General features: G+C 41.3%; 1 protein-coding gene across 7 annotated transcripts in view; it reads left to right on the top strand.

Annotated features, from left to right (window-relative positions):
* CCDC191 (coiled-coil domain containing 191) overlaps window positions 1-21,533 on the top strand; it is a 107,519-nt gene that overhangs the window by 74,093 nt on the left and 11,893 nt on the right. For 5 of the 7 annotated variants that reach the window (XM_055259002.2, XM_055259000.2, XM_055259001.2 and 2 more), the window contains 3 exons: window positions 16,804-16,947; window positions 18,562-18,714; window positions 19,250-19,395. In XM_055259002.2, coding sequence (XP_055114977.1) covers window positions 16,804-16,947; window positions 18,562-18,714; window positions 19,250-19,395 — 443 coding nt within the window. Of the gene's footprint in view, window positions 1-16,803; window positions 16,948-18,561; window positions 18,715-19,249; window positions 19,396-21,533 lie in introns of those variants that run through there. The other 2 variants (XM_063630078.1, XM_063630082.1) reach the window with 2 other exon arrangements.

Below are 21,533 nucleotides of genomic sequence, written 5' to 3'. Positions count from 1 at the left end.
CCATGAGTTCTCATTGTTCAATTCCCACCTATGAGTGAGAACATGCGGTGTTTGGTTTTTTGTCCTTGCAATAGTTTACTGAGAATGATGTTTTCCAGTTTCATCCATGTCCCTACAAAGGACACGAACTCATCATTTTTTATGGCTGCATAGTATTCCATGGTGTATATGTGCCACATTTTCTTAATCCAGTCTATCGTTGTTGGACATTTGGGTTGGTTCCAACTCTTTGCTATTGTGAATAGTGCCGCAATAAACATACGTGTGCATGTGTCTTTATAGCAGCATGATTTATAGTCCTTTGGGTATATACCCAGTAATGGGATGGCTGGGTCAAATGGTATTTCCAGTTCTAGATCCCTGAGGAATCGCCACACTGACTTCCACAATGGTTGAACTAGTTTACAGTCCCACCAACAGTGTAAAAGTGTTCCTATTTCTCCACATCCTCTCCAGCACCTGTTGTTTCCTGATTTTTTAATGATGGCCATTCTAACTGGTGTGAGATGGTATCTCACTGTGGTTTTGATTTGCATTTCTCTGATGGCCAGTGATGATGAGCATTTCTTCATGTGTTTTTTGGCTGCATAAATGTCTTCTTTTGAGAAGTGTCTGTTCATGTCCTCTGCCCACTTTTTGATGGGGTTGTTTGTTTTTTTCTTGTAAATTTGTTTGAGTTCATTGTAGATTCTGGATATTAGCCCTTTGTCAGATGAGTAGGTTGCAAAAATTTTCTCCCGTCGTGTAGGTTGCCTGTTCACTCTGATGATAGTTTCTTTTGCTGTGCAGAAGCTCTTTAGTTTAATGAGATCCCATTTGTCGATTTTGGCTTTTGTTGCCATTGCTTTTGGTGTTTTAGACATGAAGTCCTTGCCCACGCCTATGTCCTGAATGGTATTGCCTAGGTTTTCTTGTAGGATTTTAATGGTTTTAGGTCTAACATATAAGTCTTTAATCCATCTTGAATTAATTTTTGTATAAGGTGTAAGGAAGGGATCCAGTTGCAGCTTTCTACATATGGCTAGCCAGTTTTCCCAGCACCATTTATTAAACAGGGAATCCTTTCCCCATTTCTTGTTTTTGTCAGGTTTGTCAAAGATCAGATAGTTGTAGCTATGCGGCATCATTTCTGAGGGCTCTGTTCTGTTCCATTGATCTATGTCTCTGTTGTGGTACCAGTACCATGCTGTTTTGGTTACTGTAGCCTTGTAGTAGAGTTTAAAGTCAGGTAGCATGATGCCTCCAGCTTTGTTCTTTTGGCTTAGGATTGACTTGGCGATGCGGGCTCTTTTTTGGTTCCATATGAACTTTAAAGTAGTTTTTTCCAATTCTGTGAAGAAAGTCATTGGTAGCTTGATGGGGATGGCATTGAATCTATAAATTACCTTGGGCAGTATGGCCATTTTCACGATATTGATTCTTCCAACCCATGAGCATGGAATGTTCTTCCATTTGTTTGTATCTTCTTTTATTTCATTGAGCAGTGGTTTGTAGTTCTCCTTGAAGAGGTCCTTCACATCCCTTGTAAGTTGGATTCCTAGGTATTTTATTCTCTTTGAAGCAATTGTGAATGGGAGTTCACTCATGATTTGGCTCTCTGTTTGTCTGTGATTGGTGTACAAGAATGCTTGTGATTTTTGTACATTAATTTTGTATCCTGAGACTTTGCTGAAGTTGCTAATCAGCTTAAGGAGATTTTGGGCTGAGACAACGGGGTTTTCTAGATATACAATCATGTCATCTGCAAACAGGGACAATTTGACTTCCTCTTTTCCTAATTGAATACCCTTTATTTCCTTCTCCTGCCTGATTGCTCTGGCCAGAACTTCCAGCACTATGTTGAATAGGAGCGGTGAGAGAGGGCATCCCTGTCTTGTGCCAGTTTTCAGAGGGAATGCTTCCAGTTTTTGCCCATTCAGTATGATATTGGCTGTGGGTTTGTTGTAGATAGCTCTTATTATTTTGAGATACATCCCATCAATACCTAATTTATTGAGAGTTTTTACCATGAAGGGTTGTTGAATTTTGTCAAAGGCCTTTTCTGCATCTATTGAGATAATCATGTGGTTTTTGTCTTTGGTTCTGTTTATATGCTGGATTACATTTATTGATTTGCGTATGTTGAACCAGCCTTGCATCCCAGGGATGAAGCCCACTTGATCATGGTGGATAAGCTTTTTGATGTGCTGCTGGATTCGGTTTGCCAGTATTTTATTGAGGATTTTTGCATCAATGTTCATCAAGGATATTGGTCTGAAATTCTCTTTTTTGGTTATGTCTCTGCCAGGTTTTGGTATCAGGACGATGCTGGCTTCGTAAAATGTGTTAGGGAGGATTCCCTCTTTTTCTATAGATTGGAATAGTTTCAGAAGGAATGGTACCAGTTCCTCCTTGTACCTCTGGTAGAATTCAGCTGTGAATCCATCAGGTCCTGGACTCTTTTTGGTTGGTAAGCTATTGATTATTGCCACAATTTCAGAACCTGTTATTGGTCTATTCAGAGATTCAACTTCTTCCTGGTTTAGTCTTGGGAGGGTGTATTTGTCGAGGAATTTATCCATTTCTTCTAGATTTTCTAGTTTATTTGCATAGAGGTGTTTGTAGTATTCTCTGATGGTAGATTGTATTTCTGTGGGATCGGTGGTGATATCCCCTTTTTCGTTTTTTATTGCATCTATTTGATTCTTCTCTCTTTTCTTCTTTATTAGTCTTGCTAGCGGTCGATCAATTTTGTTGATCTTTTCAAAAAACCAGCTCCTGGATTCATTAATTTTTTGAAGGGTTTTTTGTGTCTCTATTTCCTTCAGTTCTGCTCTGATTTTAGTTATTTCTAGCCTTCTGCTAGCTTTTGAATGTGTTTGCTCTTGCTTTTCTAGTTCTTTTAATTGTGATGTTAGGGTGTCAATTTTGGATCTTTCCTGCTTTCTCTTGTGGGCATTTAGTGCTATAAATTTCCCTCTACACACTGCTTTGAACGTGTCCCAGAGATTCTGGTATGTTGTGTCTTTGTTCTCGTTGGTTTCAAAGAACATCTTTATTTCTGCCTTCATTTCATTATGTACCCAATAGTCATTCAGGAGCAGGTTGTTCAGTTTCCATGTAGTTGAGCGGTTTTGACTGAGTTTCTTAATCCTGAGTTCTAGTTTGATTGCACTGTGGTCTGAGAGACAGTTTGTTATAATCTCTGTTCTTTTACATTTGCTGAGAAGAGCTTTACTTCCAACTATGTGGTCAATTTTGGAATAGGTGTGGTGTGGTGCTGAAAAAAATGTATATTCTGTTGATTTGGGGTGGAGAGTTCTGTAGATGTCTATTAGGTCCACTTTATGTAGAGCTGAGTTCAATTCCTGGATATCCTTGTTAATTTTCTGTCTCGTTGATCTGTCTAATGCTGACAGTGGGGTGTTAAAATCTCCCATTATTATTGTGTGGGAGTTTAAGTCCCTTTGTAGGTCACTGAGGACTTGCTTTATGAATCTGGGTGCTCCTGTGTTGGGTGCATATATATTTAGGATAGTTAGCTCTTCTTGTTGAATTGATCCCTTTACCATTATGTAATGGCCTTCTTTATCTCTTTTGATCTTTGTTGGTTTAAAGTCTATTTTATCAGAGACTAGGATTGCAACCCCTGCCTTTTTTTGTTTTCCAGTTGCTTGATAGATCTTCCTCCATCCCTTTATTTTGAGTCTATGTGTGTCTCTGCACGTGAGATGGGTTTCCTGAATACAGCACACTGATGGGTCCTGACTCCTTATCCAGTTTGCCAGTCTGTGTCTTTTGATTGGAGCATTTAGCCCATTTACATTTAACGTGAATATTGTTATGTGTGAATCTGATCCTGTCATTATGATGTTAGTTGGTTATTTTGCTCGTTAGTTGCTATAGTTTCTTCCTAGCCTCGATGGTCTTTACAATTTGGCATGTTTTTGCAGGGGCTGGTACCGATTGTTCCTTTCCATGTTTAGTGCTTCCTTCAGGAGCTCTTTCAGGACAGGCCTGGTGGTGACAAAATCACTCAGCGTTTGCTTGTCTGTAAAGTATTTTATTTCTCCTTCACTTATGAAGCTTAGTTTGGCGGGATAGGAAATTCTGGGTTGAAAATTCTTTTCTTTACGACTGTTGAATGTCGGCCCCCACTCTCTTCTGGCTTGTAGAGTTTCTGCTGAGAGATCAGCTGTTAGTCTGATGGGCTTCCCTTTGTGGGTAACCCGACCTTTCTCTCTGGCTGCCCTTAACATTTTTTCCTTCATTTCAACTTTGGTGAATCTGACAATTCTGTGTCTTGGAGTTGCCCTTCTCGAGCAGTATCTTTGTGGCGTTCTCTGTATTTCCTGAATCTGAATGCTGGCCTGCCTTGCTAGATTGGGGAAGTTCTCCTGGATAATATCTTGCAGAGTGTTTTCCAACTTGGTTCCATTCTCCCCATTATTTTCAGGTACACCAATCAGACGTAGGTTTGGTCTTTTCACATAGTCCCAAATTTCTTGGAGGCTTTGTTCATTTCTTTTTATTCTTTTTTCTCTAAACTTCCCTTCTCTCTTCATTTCATTCATTTCATCTTCTATCAGCGATACCCTTTCTTCCAGTTGATCGCATCTGCTACTGAGGCTTCTGCATTCTTCGCGTAGTTCTCGAAACTTGGCTTTCAGCTCCATCATCTCCTTTAAGCCCTTCTCTCCATTGGTTATTCTAGTTATCCATTCTTCTAATTTTTTTTCAAAGTTTTTAACTTCTTTGCTATTGTTTTGAATTTCCTCTCGTAGCTCAGAGTAGTTTGATCGTCTGAAGCCTTCTTCTCTCAACTCATCAAAGTCATCCTCCATCCAGCTTTGTTCCGTTGCTGGTGAGGAACTGCGTTCCTTTGGAGGAGGAGAGGTGCTCTGTTTTTTAGAGTTTCCAGTTTTTTTGGTCTGTTTTTTCCCCATCTTTGTGGTTTTGTCTACTTTTTGTCTTCGATGATGGTGATGTACAGATGGGTTTTTGGTGTGGATGTCCTTTCTGTTTGTTAATTTTCCTTCTACCAGACAAGACCCTCAGCTGCAGGACTGTTGGAGTTTACTAGAGGTCCACTCCAGACCCTGTTTGGCTGGGTGTCAGCACCGGTGGCTGCAGAACAGCGGATTTTCGTGAGACCACAAATTCAGCTGTCTGATAGTTCCTCTGAAAGTTTTGTCTCAGAGGAGTACCCGGTTGAATGAGGTGTCAGTCTGTCCCTACTGGGGGGGTGCCTCCCAGTTAGGCTGCTCAGGGGTGAGGGACCCACTTTAGGAGGCAGTCTGTCCGTTCTCAGATCTCCAGCTGCGTGCTGGGAGAACCACTACTCTCTTCAAAGCTGTCAGTCAGACAGGGACATTTAAGGCTGTGGAGGTTCTCACTGAGTTTTTGGTTGTCTGTGCCCTGCCCCCAGAGGTGGAGCCTACAGAGGCAGGCAGGCCTCCTTGAGCTGTGGTGGGCTCCACCCAGTTCGAGCTTCCTGGCTGCTTTGTTTACCTAAGCAAGCCTGGGCAATGGCGGGCGCCCCTCCCCCAGCCTCGTTGCCACCTTGCAGCGTGATCTCAGACTGCTGTGCTAGCAATCAGCAAGACTCTGTGGGCATAGGACCCTCCGAGCCAGGTGCGGGACACAATCTCCTAGTGTGCCGTTTTCCAGGCCCGTTGGAAAAGCGCAGTATTAGGATGGGACTGACCCGATATTCCAGGTGCCGTCTGTTTCCCCTTTCTTTGACTAGGAAAGGGAACTCCCTGACCCCTTGCGCTTCCCGAGTGAGGCAATGCCTCACCCTGCTTCGGCTCGCGCACAGTGCGCTTCACCGACTGTCCTGAACCCACTGTTAGGCACTCCCTAGTGAGATGAAACCGGTACCTCAAGCAGAAATGCAGAAATCACCCGTCTTCTGTGTCGCTGGGGCTGGGAGCTGGAGACCGGAGCTGTTCCTATTCGGCCATCTTGGCTCCACCCCTGGCCTCTCCTTTTCTAGTATGTGAATTTACTGCTGTAAATTTCCATCTCTCTTTTACTTGTTTATCATATTTTGATATTTTTATCTTTATTTAGTTCAAAATATTTTTAATTTCCCTTGAGATGTCCTCATTGTCCCATGGGTTATTAAGAAGTTTATTCTTTAAATTTTAAATATTTGAGGACTTTCAGATAACTTTCTACTAGTTTAATTTCTAGTTTTAATTTCTAGTTTAATTTCCTTATGTTCCAAGAATGTACACTGCATGAAATTGTAAAGTTTTGCTTTATGACCCAGAATATTGTCTATCTCAGTGAATGTTCCATGTGCACCTGAGAAGAATATGTATAATACTACAGTACTAAGCTGCCATTGGTCTGCTGTAGAAATGCCAAGTCACATTATTTGAGTGTGTCTTACTGTGTCTTACTGTATCTATATCTGTATTCTTACTGATTTTGTGCCTGCTTCTATCAGTTATTGAGAGAGGAATATTGAAGTTTCTTTTTTTTTTTAATTTTATTATGATTATACTTTAAGTTTTAGGGTACATGTGCACAACATGCAGATTTGTTACATATGTATACATGTGCCATGTTGGTGTGCTACACCCATTAACTCGTCATTTAGCAGTAGATATATCTCCTAATGCTATCCCTCCCCCTTCCCCCCACCCCACAACAGGCCCTGGTGTGTGATGTTCCACTTACTGTGTCCATGTGTTCTCATTGTTCAGTTCCCACCTATGAGTGAGAACATGCGGTGTTTGATTTTTTGTCCTGGTGATAGTTTGCTGAGAATGATGATTTCCAGTTTCATCCATGTCCCTACAAAGGACATGAACTCATCCTTTTTTATGGCTGCATAGTATTCCATGGTGTATATGTGCCACATTTTCTTAATCCAGTCTATCACTGTTGGACATTTGGGTTGGTTCCAAGTCTTTGCTATTGTGAATAGTGCCGCAATAAACATACGTGTGCATGTGTCTTTATAACAGCATGATTTATAATCCTTTGGGTATATACCCAGTAATGGGATGGCTGGGTCAAATGGTATTTCTAGTTCTAGATCCCTGAGGAATCGCCACACTGACTTCCACAATGGTTGAACTAGTTTACAGTCCCACCTACAGTGTAAAAGTGTTCCTATTTCTCCACATCCTCTCCAGCACCTGTTGTTTCCTGACTTTTTAATGATCGCCATTCTAACTGGTATGAGATGGTATCTCACTGTGGTTTTGATTTGCATTTCTCTGATGGCCAGTGATGATGAGCATTTTTTCATGTGTTTTTTGGCTGCATAAATGTCTTCTTTAGAGAAGTGTCTGTTCATATGCTTTGCCCACTTTTTCATGGGGTTTGTTTTTTTCTTGTAAATTTGTTTGAGTTCATTGTAGATTCCGGATATTAGCCCTTTGTCAGATGAGTAGGTTGCGAAAATTTTCTCCCATTCTGTAGGTTGCCTGTTCACTCTGATGGTAGTTTCTTTTGCTGTGCAGAAGCTCTTTAGTTTAATTAGATCCCATTTGTCAATTTTGGCTTTTGTTGCCATTGCTTTTGGTGTTTTAGACATGAAGTCCTTGCCCATGCCTATGTCCTGAATGGTATTGCCTAGGTTTTCTTCTAGGGTTTTTATGGTTTTAGGTCTAACATTTAAGTCTTTAATCCATCTTGAATTAATTTTTGTATAAGGTGTAAGGAAGGGATCCAGTTTCAGCTTTCTATATATGGCTAGCCAGTTTTCCCAGCACCATTTATTAAATAGGGAATCCTTTCCCCATTGCTTGTTTTTGTCAGGTTTGTCAAAGATCAGATAGTTGTAGATACGTGGCATTATTTCTGAGGGCTCTGTTCTGTTCCATTGGTCTATATCTCTGCTTTGGTACCAGTACCATGCTGTTTTGGTTACTGTAGCCTTGTAGTATAGTTTGAAGTCAGGTAGCGTGGTGCCTCCAGCTTTGTTCTTTTGGCTTAGGATTGACTTGGCGATGCGGGCTCTTTTTTGGTTCCATATGAACTTTAAAGTAGTTTTTTCCAATTCTGTGAAGAAAGTCATTGGTAACTTGATGGGGATGGCACTGAATCTATAAATTACATTGGGCAGTATGGCCATTTTCACGATATTGATTCAAATCAATAATTGTAATCCAGCATATAAACAGAACCAAAGACAAAAACCACATGATTATCTCAATAGATGCAGAAAAGGCCTTTGACAAAATTCAACAACCCTTCATGCTAAAAACTCTCAATAAATTAGGTATTGATGGGACTTATCTCAAAATAATAAGAGCTATCTATGACAAACCCACAGCCAATATCATACTGAATGGGCAAAAACTGGAAGCATTCCCTTTGAAAACGGGCACAAGACAGGGATGCCCTCTCTCACCACTCCTATTCAACATAATGTTGGAAGTTCTGGCCAGGGCAATCAGGCAGGAGAAAGAAATAAAGGGTATTCAATTAGGAAAAGAGGAAGTCAAATTGTCCCTGTTTGCAGATGGCATGATTGTATATCTAGAAAACCCCATCGTCTCAGCCCAAAATCTCCTCAAGCTGATAAGCAACTTCAGCAAAGTCTCAGGATACAAAATCAATGTACAAAAATCACAAGCATTCTTGTACACCAATCACAGACAAACAGAGAGCCAAATCACGAGTGAACTCCCATTTACAATTGCTTCAAAGAGAATAAAATACCTAGGAATCCAACTTACAAGGGATGTGAAGGACCTCTTCAAGAAGAACTACAAACCACTGCTCAATGAAATAAAAGAGTATACAAACAAATGGAAGAACATTCCATGCTCATGGGTAGGAATATTGAAGTTTCTAACTAAACTTGGGCATTTATTTCTCCTTTCATATCTATCTGGTTTTGCCTCATGTACTTTGAAGGTTTGTTCTTAGGTGCATGTATGTTTAAAAAGACTTACATGGCCAGGGGCAGTGGCTCATGCCTGTAATATCAGCACTTTGGGAGGCCGAGGCAGGCGGATCACGAGGTCAGGAGATCGAGACCATCCTGGCTAACACAGTGAAACCCTGTCTCTACTAAAAAAATACAAAAAAATTAGCTGGGTGTGGTGGCGGGTGCCTGTAGTCCCAGCTACTTGGGAGGCTGAGGCCGGATAATGGCATGAACCTGGGAGGCGGAGCTTGCAGTGAGCCGAGATCGAGCCACTGCACTCCAGCCTGGGCAACAGAGCGAGACTCCATCTCAAAAAAAAAAAAAAAAAAGACTTACATATATGTCTTATAAAATTGAATGTCTTATAGACATCGTATAGCTGTGTCTTGATTTAGCATCTAATCTGATAATCTTAGTCTTTTAACTATTATGTTTAACCCATTAACTTTAAAGTGATTATTGATAAAACTGGATTAAAATCTTTTTTTCTTGAGTGGCCCTGTGTTCAAATACAGCCACACTAGGGGTTAGGGCTTCAACATAGTAATTTTAGGGGGACACAAGCATTCAGTCCGTGACAGTAGGTAATGTGGGCCTTTCCCTTTAGCTACCTTCAAGACTTTGTCTTTGATTTTTAGCAGTTTGAATATGATATATCTAGGTATGGTTGGTTGGTTGGTTTGTTGGTTGGTTGGTTTGGTCTTGGCTTTAGTGGTCTTAAGCTTCTTGGATATATGATTTTGTGTTTTGTTATTGATTTTGGAATATGTTTGACCATTATTTCTTCAAATTATTTCGCTTGCCCCATTCTTTTTCTTTTCCTTATGGGATTTGTTATGCCAGTGTTATATTGTTTCATATTGTCCCACAGCTCTCAGATGCACTATTATGTTTTTCACTCTTTTTGCCTTTCAGTTTGTGTAATTTCCATTGCCCTATTGTCAGGTTAGCTGTTTCTTTCATTGGCTGTATCTTCTAGCAGTAAGCCAGTTGAAGTGCCTCTTTATCTCTATTACCATGTGTTTAAAAATTTCTAGCATTTTTATTTTGAATTTTTTTTATAGTTTCCATGTCTCTGTTAAAATTACCTATCTGATCTGGAATGATGTCTACCTTTTCCATTAAAACATTTAACATTATTTTTGGAAGTTATTTAAAATTCCCTGATAGTTCCAACATCTCTGTCATATCTGAGCCTTGTTCTGATGATTGCCTCATCTTTTCAGGGTGTATTTATTTCTTGTCTTTGGGTATGCCTTGCATTTTTTTGTTGAAGGCCAGACCTGTTGTTCAGGGCAATAGAAACTGCAACACATTGGCCTAGAGTGTGGAGATTTGTATTAATTTAGCCAGGAATTGGGCTATGTTTGAAGCTTGTTGTTGCCGTGGTCACCGCTGTTGAGGTCTGTTGCTGTGTGCTGTAGACATCAGAGACTTTAATGTCTTCTAGTGAATTTGTTTTTGCTTCTTCTTTTGGTTTTGGGTCTTCCTTTTGTGCTGCTCCCCAGAGAGAATCTGTTGTTTACAGCTCTCCCAGTTGTAATCCACTATTATTATTGGAAGCTTATATAAGTGTGGTGATAGGGTGTGGACGATGGGGAGCATTCTCTGCTCTGATTAAGTCTCAGTGTTTGGAATGCACAGCTTTAAGCACTCAGATAATTTATGTTCCTACTCCAGTGGTAGAACTTTTTTCTCCTCCCTTTTTCCTTTTATCTGCAGTGGGTATCCACCACTGTCTCAGTCTGTGACCTTAAAGACCTTCCCTCTGGAGAATAAGGCTTCCCCAACCCCTATGTGAGGTAGGGAGGACTTGTCTGGGCAGAATCCCCTGAATGCCCTTCCCTCAGATGCAGTGCTATTCTACCAGTGCACTGGGGTGGTTGCTAGGACAGATAAACCTTTTGTTTCCTAAGGAAGAATGCTCTGGGAGGATTTTGCAGTTGCTGTTGTGCCTCTCCCCAGCCAGAACCATGGTGCGAACTTTCTGTGGATTCTCCATGATCTCTGTGAGAGCCTGGTGGGGTTCTAATAAGAAAAGCCTGCAAAGGGATGAGAAGCACCCCCATGACTGTGATCCCCAGGAGCTTCAACCTTCTCATGCTGGCCCACTCACTCTCTGCCTCCATCAGTTCATCAAAATTTCTAGTTTAATTGTCTTACTCACTCATATGGTATCCAGTGGCTTCTGCCTCAGGTAAACAAATGCTTAGGTCCTGTGCTTCCCTGAAGATGCCTGTCTCTCCAAATTTGGGGGTAGCTTGAGATCTCTGATCAGTTCACAAAAAGTCATTACTTTGTTGCATGACCAGCTTTTTCCTTGTTGGAAGAAAACTGCTTATGCAGAACAGGAATGGTGAAAAATACATTACTGACCAAGAGATCATTTTATTTCTCTCACTATACCAAGCCCAAACATTTTCCTTTTAGAAGCTGCAGTTCATAGCAATAGATAAGAAGATTTTGTCACATAGACTAGTTTCCATTTCATTAGTCGACTAGAGCTATCTAAATTGAGATAGGTGCATCTATAGGCTGGCTATACTTGAGCCTTCTTTTAGGACAACTTTAGATATAAAATGCACATGGCAATTGTCTTCTTTTCCTTCTGGACAAAGAGGCTCTATACATTGTGCTTCTCCACTCAGATTTTCATGGGTCTTATTCCTTTTTACGCATCAAGTTCTGCCAAGCAATTCTTTACTTCCTTATATGCTTTATACAGCTTTTCCCAGTAAGCAACCTCCAAGGCCATAGGAGTATTATTCCTCTGGATATCAAAAAGATAGTGGCACTTCTGAACAAGTGCCTTCTGAGACTTCTCTGAATCATTTGCATCCTAGATGTGTTTGGTTGAACTCTGCCTAACCTCTTCTATTTGGACAGGTTTTTTTGCTCATTGAGTGTACCAGCAAATTGTCCAACAGAGGTACCATGTTTTCTAATGACGTAGATAAAAAACCCTACTGTTGATATGATAAAGAAAATCTCTGGGGGAATCATATATATTTCTTTGGAGAGATACTATGAGATAAGCCCAGTTATGTGTGTATAGGGTGCTATGACACCATTTTAGATAAAGGAACTGGAAGAATTCCTCAGGGATAAGCCCACATGACCAACCTGTCCTCTATATTCAGCAAGAGGTGGTACAGAGGCAAGACATGGCTACAGCTTAGTGTCCCCATGACCCTGCCAGAAGAGCATGTTGGGTGCCACAGGAAGGTGGCCACTCAGAGGTTTCACACAGTGACCTTCTGAAAATAAAAATCTAACCTCTTCTTAACACCCCCCTCTATGTTTATTAAATGCTTATACTTAACAGGCAATAACTTTTATGGCTATACATACTTCTGATTGATGGACAGTTGAAGTTTGTGGCTGAAAAAATAATTTCATCAGAGAAGACAAGGCAAGATTTAAAGTTTTCCATAATTGCTTATCAAGCATATTTGCACACTGAACAAATATCTGTAAAGCATTTATTTACGTAGATGTTAGAATGTAGCAATGAAGAAGACAGATAACAGCCCTGCCATCTGAAAGCTTCTATGCTAGTTGGGGAAAACAGGCCAATAATCAAAGTAGTGACTAAAGAGGTAGGGAGAGAGTGGTATAGTTGGTGGAAGCAGTATGGGAAATACCTCTCTGAGGAGGTGATATTTGAGCTCCTGGATGTTGAGGCAGCCTCCACAGTGTCTAGTGGGGGCGTGTTAAATGTGAGATACCTATTAGACATCCAAATGAACATGTCAGATATGTGCTTGGGTATATAAGCCTGGACAACAAGACTGTATGGAAGTGAAAAACAAGTCAATGTTTATAATGCTCTGGAAGTAGCTGTAATCAACTTGGGAGATTGTCTGGATAGAGTAGAAATAAGAGTCCAAGATCAAGTCCTAAGGCCTATAAATAGCTATTCAGAGGATAAGGAGCTAGTGAGAATCAAAACACCAAGAGAAAGAAGTATTTCTGTTAGGGGAGTGGTGGGAGTGGTGAATTTGGCTGAATGCTACCGAGTTCAATTAAAAGTAGCACGGATAAGTGATTCTTTGATTTGGAAGCCCAGCAAGCATTCATGACCTAGACAACAGGGCTCTCAGTGGTGTGCTAGGAAAGGAGCCTCATTCTTGTGGGCTGAGGAGAGAAGAGGTGAGGAACTAGAGACCATGAGTACAGATGCGGATCTCATGAGATCAGAGATAGATGCGGAGCTCATGAGAAAGAGATCTGCATCTATACTCATGGTTGTTAGTTATTTTTTGTTTCTGTTTTTGTTTTGTTTTTGTTTTGTTTTGTTTTTGTTTTGAAGAGGGGAGATACTGGCACATATTTGCATACTGATGGGAATAATCCAGTAGTGAGGGAGAAATTCATGATGCAGAAGAGCAGAGTATAAATTACAGGAGTGGGTAAGCAGGAATATATTCTAAAGCACAAAGGGAGAGTAGCGTACAAGGGACAGAAGGCCAAGAGTTTTGGGGCAGTGTCAATTGCCCTGTACTTTTTTTTTAACATAGCTGTAATTTCTGGCTTTTCTCCTAAAGCATACTAGCTGACAAAGCTACACATTTATTTCAGAAAGAAGCCCAGATTTTATATCCCTTTTTAGCCTCAGTGATCTGTGTTCTATGAAACCCTAGCTACATAGATCCCCACTATAAGTGCCATCTCAAAACGGCATGATATCATGTAATCCTCACAGTAAATCATGGATGCAGGTGCTATTAAAGACATTTTATATACAAGGAAATTGAAAATGCGGTAATATTAATGAAATAAAACCAGTTCTATTGAGGAACGCTTAATAGACGGAGGAGATACATATTTGAATTAAATTGCTGTATAAGAATACATTTTGACTCAAGCAGAACTCACGTTTTTCTTTATATTTTTCCATGGAAGTATAGACTTTGAAAAAGTCTGGTTTTCCCCACAATTCACCTGAAAATAATTTTCCTTTTGGAGCCGATAACACCAGCAATAGTTATTATTCTAGGAGGGTAGTTACACCATAACTTATCTGTGCATGGGAACAGGTTCTTTTGTCTGAGCCTGAGGGCTTCTCCAAAGGTTATTATCTGCGTTAGATGTCTGTCTGCAAGAAGCAGCTGCTGCCTTAATGCTACACTGACATTTCAGTGGATGTGAAAGGGTCAGTTTCTGTTTTCCTCCCCACTTAACCCTCAGCTTCCTCTTACTATGCATGAGAAAATTGTTGTAAATTTTCTCTCTGGCCATTTCATTCAACAAGTATCTCAAGTGCCTGGAATAAAGAGTATAAAGCTTATTTTGGTTTAATGCCTAAGAGAATATGGACATTTTATTTTTCAGAGCTTATACAGAAATAGGTAGTTTGTACTGGAAAATTAGAGCAATTCTTCCTTCCATATTAGAAATGTTCCATTGCTGCTCTCTCTCTAATGTTTCTCTCACAGAAGGCTCAGGCACATTAAGTAGCTTGTCAGGATCAGCCAGTTCACCACTGCCCTTTTCCTGATGTGAAATCATATGAAGTAAAGGAAATCAGCTTAAATGTTTTTGTATTTATGCTGCAAAGATGACAACTATGAAAGCAGTCTTCAGTCTTTGTTGCTCTTGTGTCTTTCACGGCAGGTGTCACTTGCTCCCACTCACCCTTTCTGGGTAGATTTCTTTTTCTCTTACCTTTACAATAAGCTATTTTTATTAAAAGAGAAAAAGGAAATAAAGGAAATAATGATATCTATAGGGTCGATCATTAAGTTTTTGTCATCTTTCTTGGTCACACCCCTGAGGGGTGCAGTTCTTTGAGGGTCATGGAGTGTCTTTTCTCAGTGTATTACCAGGAATAGTTCATCTTTTTCCTTCTTAGAAGAGGGAAGATAGCTTAATGATGATCAACTATCTTTAACTTGCCTCTGGACTTACTGTTCTTCACTTAAAAAGAAAAATAGTAGTAAGAATATTCTTCTAGACTTTTAATGGAGTATCATTAAATCTCTATCCCATAGTTTAAATGAAGTGGCTGCATGGCTGGGTTTTTCATATAATGAGGGGAAAAATCCTGATTGCTCTCCTAACTAGATGTTTTACCTTTTAGTAACTTGGTGAGAGGTAAATTATTTCTGTGAACTGAATAAATCCAAGAATATGCATAGCCCTGATTCTTGTAGACTCATGACCAGCTTCTCCTGACCCTCTTAGCAGAATTATTTATTTTTTTTTTTTAAAGAAAAAGCTCCTTCCTTCCTTCCTTCCTTCCTTCCCTCCCTCCCTCCCTCCCTCCCTCCCTCCCTCCTTCCCTCCTTCCTTCCGTGGCCCAGGCTGGAGTACAGTCGGCTGGAGTGCTTCCGGCTCCCGTGATTCTCCTGCCTCGGCCTGCGGGCTGCCTGGGATTGCCGGCGCGCGCCACCACCCCTCCCTGGTTTTTCTCCTTTGGCTGGAGGCGTGGTTTCGCCATATCGGCCAGGCTGGTCTCCAGCTCCTGACCTCGAGTGGTCTGCCCGCCTCGGCCTCCAGAGGTGCTGGGACTGCAGACCGAGTCTCGCTCACTTGGTGCTCGGTGTTGCCCGGGCTGGAGTGCGGTGGCGTGGTCTTGGCTGGCTGCAGCCTCCGCCTCCGAGCCGCCTGCCTTGGCCTCCCAGGGTGCTGGGATTGCAGCCTTTGCCGGGCCGCGCCCCATCTGGGAGGTAGGGAGCGTGTCTGCCTGGCCGCCCATCGTCTGGGTTGTGAGAAGCTCCTCTGCCGGCCGCCCCGTCTGGGAGGTGAGGAGCGCCTCTGCCCAGCCGCCACCCTGTCTGGGAAGTGAGGAACGTCTCTCCCTGGCCGTCCATCGTCTGGGATGTGAGGAGCGCCTCTGCCCGGCCTCCCATCGTCTGGGATGTGAGGAGCGACTCTGCCCGGCCGCCACCCCGTCTAGGAAGTAAGGAGCGCCTCTGCCTGGCCGCCCCGTCTGGGAAGTGAGGAGCACCTCTGCCCGGCCACCCCGTCTGGGAAGAAGTGAGGAGCGCCTCTGCCCGGCCGCCCCGTCTGGGAAGAAGTGAGGAGCGCCTCTGCCCGGCTGCCCCGTCTGGGAAGCGAGGAGCGCCTCTGCCCAGCTGCCCTGTCTGGGAAGTGAGGAGCGCCTCTGCCCGGCTGCCCTGTCTGGGAAGTGAGGAGCCCCTCTGCCCAGCCACCACCCCGTCTAGGAAGTGAGGAGCGTCTCTGCCCGGCCGCCCCGTCTGGGAAGTGAGGAGCACCTCTGCCCGGCCACCCCGTCTGGGATGTGGGGAGCGCCTCTGCCCGGCCGCCCCTTCCAGGAGGTCTACCACAGAGGCCAGAAGCAATGTGGGGGCTGGACGTGGTGGCTCACGCCTGTAGTCCCAGTACTCTGGGAGGCCAGGGCGGGTTGATCACTTGAGGCTAGGAGTTCGAGACCCGCCTGGCCAACATGGCGAAACATACGAAAAATAGAACAGACAAACCAACCAACCAACCAACCCAGCAACAACAAAACAGGTCTACCCTGGAGTCATACTCTAATTTTTTCTATTTTCCTCCCTTTCTGATCCTTTATCCCACTTTCTTTTTCTTCCTCTTCCTTCTCCTCCTTCTTTGTCAAATAGAGGATTGAGTTATTATCATGGATCCATACAAAGTCCCTCTCTCATTTATTTTCTTTAATTCCCACCCCCCATTTCTATTCCCCGTCTTCCCATGTGCAACCTTCCTAATATGTTTGATATGCATCTTTTTGTTTGTATGTACTTTTAGAAAATGTTTATTGTTTTGTGTGCAAAAATAAAAAATCCAAAAAAAAAAAGAAAAAGCCCTATTATCCAGAGCTCTGTTATCATGATTAACACACCATTCAATGGTTACCTGTTCAAATTAAATCATTAGCTTTTCATTGAAATGAAATTCATTCGTTTTTTGATCATAGCATTTTGCTTTCTAATCTTTTCCAGAAAGAACTTGAGAAGCAGAAGAGAATTAAGAGGAACCAGCAGCTGGAAGCAATAGCCAAAGAACATTATGAAAGGGTCTTGCTAAGGAAAAAAGGTCTAGAGCCTTGGAAGAGATTGAGAATGCAAAGCAAACAAAACATCCAGGTGCAGTGTCCCACTGTTATCCCCTAGAGTAGAAAATGGACTTTTCCAAATAGCATAGATGCCCAGTTAAGCTTGGGGGAGGGTGGGGTTTGGTGATTTAAAGCCAGAAAGATAAATTAATTGAATGTGTATATTTGTTCTGGATACAATTTTTGATTTGGTCTTCTAAGGTAGAGAAGGACTTTTGTAATTGAATAGGTTGGAAAAAATCAGAGGAAATGTTTTATTAGAGATCCCCCCAAGGTAAGATGAATAGAAGCTTCTCTCAGTTTGAGTAAGGGAAAAGTTATTACCATAAGGTACATTAGTCAGGTTTCTGCCTGTGATAAAGTTGCATAACAACCCCCAAATATCAGCGGCTTACAGCTCGAGTATTTATTTCTCACTCGTATGTCTGTGGGCCAGTTGTGGATTGAGTTCAGGTCTCTCCCTAAGCCTCTCATTCTGGTTACAGCAGCTACTCAGGGCATGCTTTTCACCTGGCAACTGTCAGAGCTACAAAAGGCCAAACCAAATTATGTAAACCCACTGCTTGTATTATGTCCACATTCCATTGGCCAAAGCAAATCATAGGGCCAAGCTCAAAGTCATTGAGGAGAGAAGGAGCTCCATCCACTCTACAGGGAGGAACTGTGAAATCACATTGCAAAGGGTATGGGTGTATAATTCTATTAGAACAGTAATTCACTCTACTGCAGAGAGATATATGAAATCAGACACCATGGAAATTTCTAAAATTTCTCTAACATTTATCCAGTGCATGCAACTAAATGATTAAAAATTCAAAATAGATAAAATGTCATCTCATCTTTTGGCTCTCAGGCTGCTGAGTCCAGGACAGGCAGAAATCTCAGGTGCCACAGAGACCTCCATGGTGGTCATTTTGGCCAATAAATATGACTACCAAGAGACTCACTTGAATCAATCACATTCACAGTGCCAGATATCTAGACAAGGCTTAGAAAAATGTGTCACTGTTTGGAGAGGACTAAGAGAGAAGGCTTTTCCCCTCCTGCCTCTTAAAAGAATATGTTACTTTTAAAAATCTATAAATTCTGATTTGTATGTTTATTTTGATAGAATGATACTCAGTTGAAAAGACATTAAATTATTCATGTTATTTTCTATCAGATGGTTTTGTGGTTTATTGATAATGTCTAAATTTCAATGCTGGTGACAGCTGATTCCACAACACTAATTGAAGTATTGGCATTTCCTCAATTAGACAGTGGTTAAGACATGAGAAAGAGAGGTTTGTTGTGGAGTTGCTGTCCAAGCTCCAGGAGAGCAAATTGAGAATGTTGCCAGCTACCCACTCCAAAACTCAGGGGAAGTGAAGTAATGGCTTAGAGGTTGGTTGTTCCATTTCCATAACCAGCAAATAACTGTGGTCTTCAGGGAGCTGGCATTGAAAGGCCATGCATGATGTGAATCTATAACCTCCACAGAATAGGTCAACAGTCAAAGCTTTTAGGACACAGGCTGCATGTACCTTCAGATTATTCTCTACCAACTGCCTAAATGTGTTTTATAGCATTATTTCCAAAGGTGATATGTTTGTTTAAATGATTTAAAATTTAAGGAATAATATTTCTCATTTAAAAAATTGTCCAGGTGGCAGAAGAACATTACTCTTTGTTCCTGCAGAGGAAATATCTGCTGACCTGGTTCCAGCGTAGTCAGGAAAGTCTGGCTAAAAAGATGGCCCAGGCTAATCAATTTTATTCCCAAATACTGCTTAAGAGAGTCATCCGGAGCTGGCTACAGGTAAGGACATAGGGAAGGGTACCTTAAATACATCTCATTGCTCAATCCTATTTAAGAAAACTAAATAGAATCCAGAATGTCTAGGGTCATTATGTTTTTTCAAGAACAAAAGAGTAGTCAATCCCATTCACTGCTTTGAAATAAATGTGAAAATGGCAAATCAATGTTTTATTAGTGTAAAATCCTAAGCATGCGTTTGTTTCACAGAGTGTGTATAAACCGTAAGTTATCATTCCATCAGCTTTTGTTTTTATATTCATTTCTTGTTTCTTGTCTCACAGTGCTCAAGTGATTTAGAAACCCCTTCAATCTTCTAACTGTTTATATTCATGTGTTTTGTTACCATTTTTAGGATACATTATAGAGGATATTTTCTTGGCTGCCAGGTTATCCTTTTCTTTGTGTGTCTCGTGTCATTTGTTTCTTTTGTTTCATTTCTGTTTCAATTCTGTCTGTCTTTTGTGCTGTTTATTTGCTCTAATTCTTTGTCAACTGATATTTTTGGTCTCACTTTTATTTCTGTCTTCATCCCCAGTACATGATTGATCTTCAGGAAGAAGTAAGAAAATTTTGTGTACATTTTCTTCAGAAGAAGATTTTCAGGGCCTGGTTTAATATGGTCAGGGAGGTGAAGATCGATTCTCAGGGCAAGCATGAGATTGCAGCGGAGCACAGTGACAGGTGAGGTTTTGATAGTGAGGAAAATTCACTCTCTGACTGACTTCACAATTGCTCAGCAATATATTCTGCTCCTACAATGTGTCTGCAGAGATGAGCTGGGGGCTAGGAGAGCAGGGAAACACCAGGCAGGGGTGGGAGTCCCAGCTCACCAGCAATGTAATAAACCCCCTGGGACTCCAGGGTTCCCATCTTTAAAAAGAGAAGGGGGAGGAGGAGGAGGCCTGCCCTTTCTACCTCACAGAAATTGCCAAGAGAATAAAATGATGTGACCTATATGAAACACACCTAAGCAAAAGTACTGTATTCTTTGTTAGTCAGTCATATATAGTTTTAAGTTCAGTTTCTCTTTCAAAATTATTTATTGTGAAATGTATGACAAATATAGAAAAGTGCTTAAATCATACAAATACAGCTTAACAAATGACTGTAAAGTGGACACCCTTTGTTACCACCGAGGTCAAAACGTTGAACACTGCTGTCGCACAGGCTCCTTCCCAAGTCTCTCTTAAACTACTCTCCTGACGTTTACAATGAACATTTCCTTTTCTTTTTACTTTTCTCCTAAGTATGCAGCCTTCAATACTGTAGTTTTTCCTGGTTTGGAACTTTATATATATGGAATCATACTATGTGCCATATTAATATTTAAAATACGGTTATGTTTTAATCTAGTTGTCTTTGAGAAATAAGGTATTCTGTATAAGTAAGTTTTATATTTGTTTTCTAATTTTAAGCATTTGGACAGAATGTTCTTAATCTCATTATGCACTTCCCTTTAAGAGTGGTGATTTGGTGTCATTATGAGCATCAGTTAGTGTGCCGGGTGTATTCAGTGATGCCTCCAGCTTTTTTGAGGTATGAAGACTGTTGTGTGGGTGTAGAAAAATGCCCTTTTTCTCAACATTACTCTGTTGCCCAGGCTGGAGTGCAGTGGCATGATACTGCAACCTCTGCCTCCTGGGTTCAAGTGATTCTCGTGCCTCAGCCCCCCAAGTAGCTAGGATTACAGGCACACACCACCACACCCGGCTAATTTTTGTATTTTTAGTAGAAACAGGGTTTCACCATGTTGACTGGTGCTGTTTTCTTTTTATTTGCATGTCTGTGCATGGGTGTTTATTTCTGTTCCTTCTAATAGTGTATCCTATCTTATTGCCATGAGGGTGCCTATCTCCAACAAAACCTGTTTGTCCTTGTTTAATTCACAGATACTGGAAATCAGTGGAAATTAGTGGAAAACAGATAAGCAAGTTGATTATAGTTTTGTCTAAATTAAAACAAATAAGCAATAAGTGAGGGTATTCAGAGGATTTCCCTTTGAATAAATGATTGAGCTTTAGAGTTTGAAGTTTAGGACTCAATATCTATGTGACCCTGAACAAATAACCTTTCAAAGCCTCCCTGTTCCTCTCTCATAAAATGAGGATAGCAACAGAACCTATCTTATGGATTGCTGTGAAGACTAAACAGGGTACGGTAGTAACTCACTCAATGCACTGCTTGGCCCAAAATAATAACTAACCTTTTTTTTTTTTTTTAGTTTAGTGTCATTGTGAATATATTATTATTAAACATCCTTTTTGCCTGCCTGTTTTCTTTCTGTTTCTCAGCCACTGTGTACAGGCTGAGAGATTCATTTGGGGCTTTTGCACAAACCATCTCATCTGATTGATGATAGCAGTAATAACTTGGGTGTGGGGAGATGTTATTATTTCCATTTTTCAGGCAAAGAAATAAGCAACAGGCAGGTAGGTGAACTGTCAAGGTATACAGATAACAAAAGGTTGCTCCCTGAACTCCAAATTAGGTTTTTTGACCCTAAAATATTCTCTTCTTGCTACATCAGTCTTCCTCCCCGTTTTTCTAATTAATTCTCCCTCGTCTTTTTTGTTTTTGTGTGTGTGGTTTTTTTTTTTTACCCTGAGACAAAGTCTTACTCTGTCACCCAGGCTGGAGTGCAGTACTAGGATCTCAGCTCACTGCAACCTCCACCTCCTGGGTTCAAGCGATTCTCATGCCTCAGCCTCCCAAGTAGCTGGGATTAAAGGCATGTACTGCCATGCCCAGCTAATTTTTGTATTTTTAGCAGAGACAGGGTTTTTTACCATGCTGCCTAGGCTGATCTCGAACTCTGGCCT

The sequence above is a fragment of the Symphalangus syndactylus genome, chromosome 21 (genome assembly GCF_028878055.3).
Source record: "Symphalangus syndactylus isolate Jambi chromosome 21, NHGRI_mSymSyn1-v2.1_pri, whole genome shotgun sequence".
Taxonomy (NCBI): domain Eukaryota; kingdom Metazoa; phylum Chordata; class Mammalia; order Primates; family Hylobatidae; genus Symphalangus; species Symphalangus syndactylus.
The sequence above is the reverse complement of the archived record's forward strand: the minus strand, read 5'-3'. Positions and strand labels throughout refer to the sequence as shown.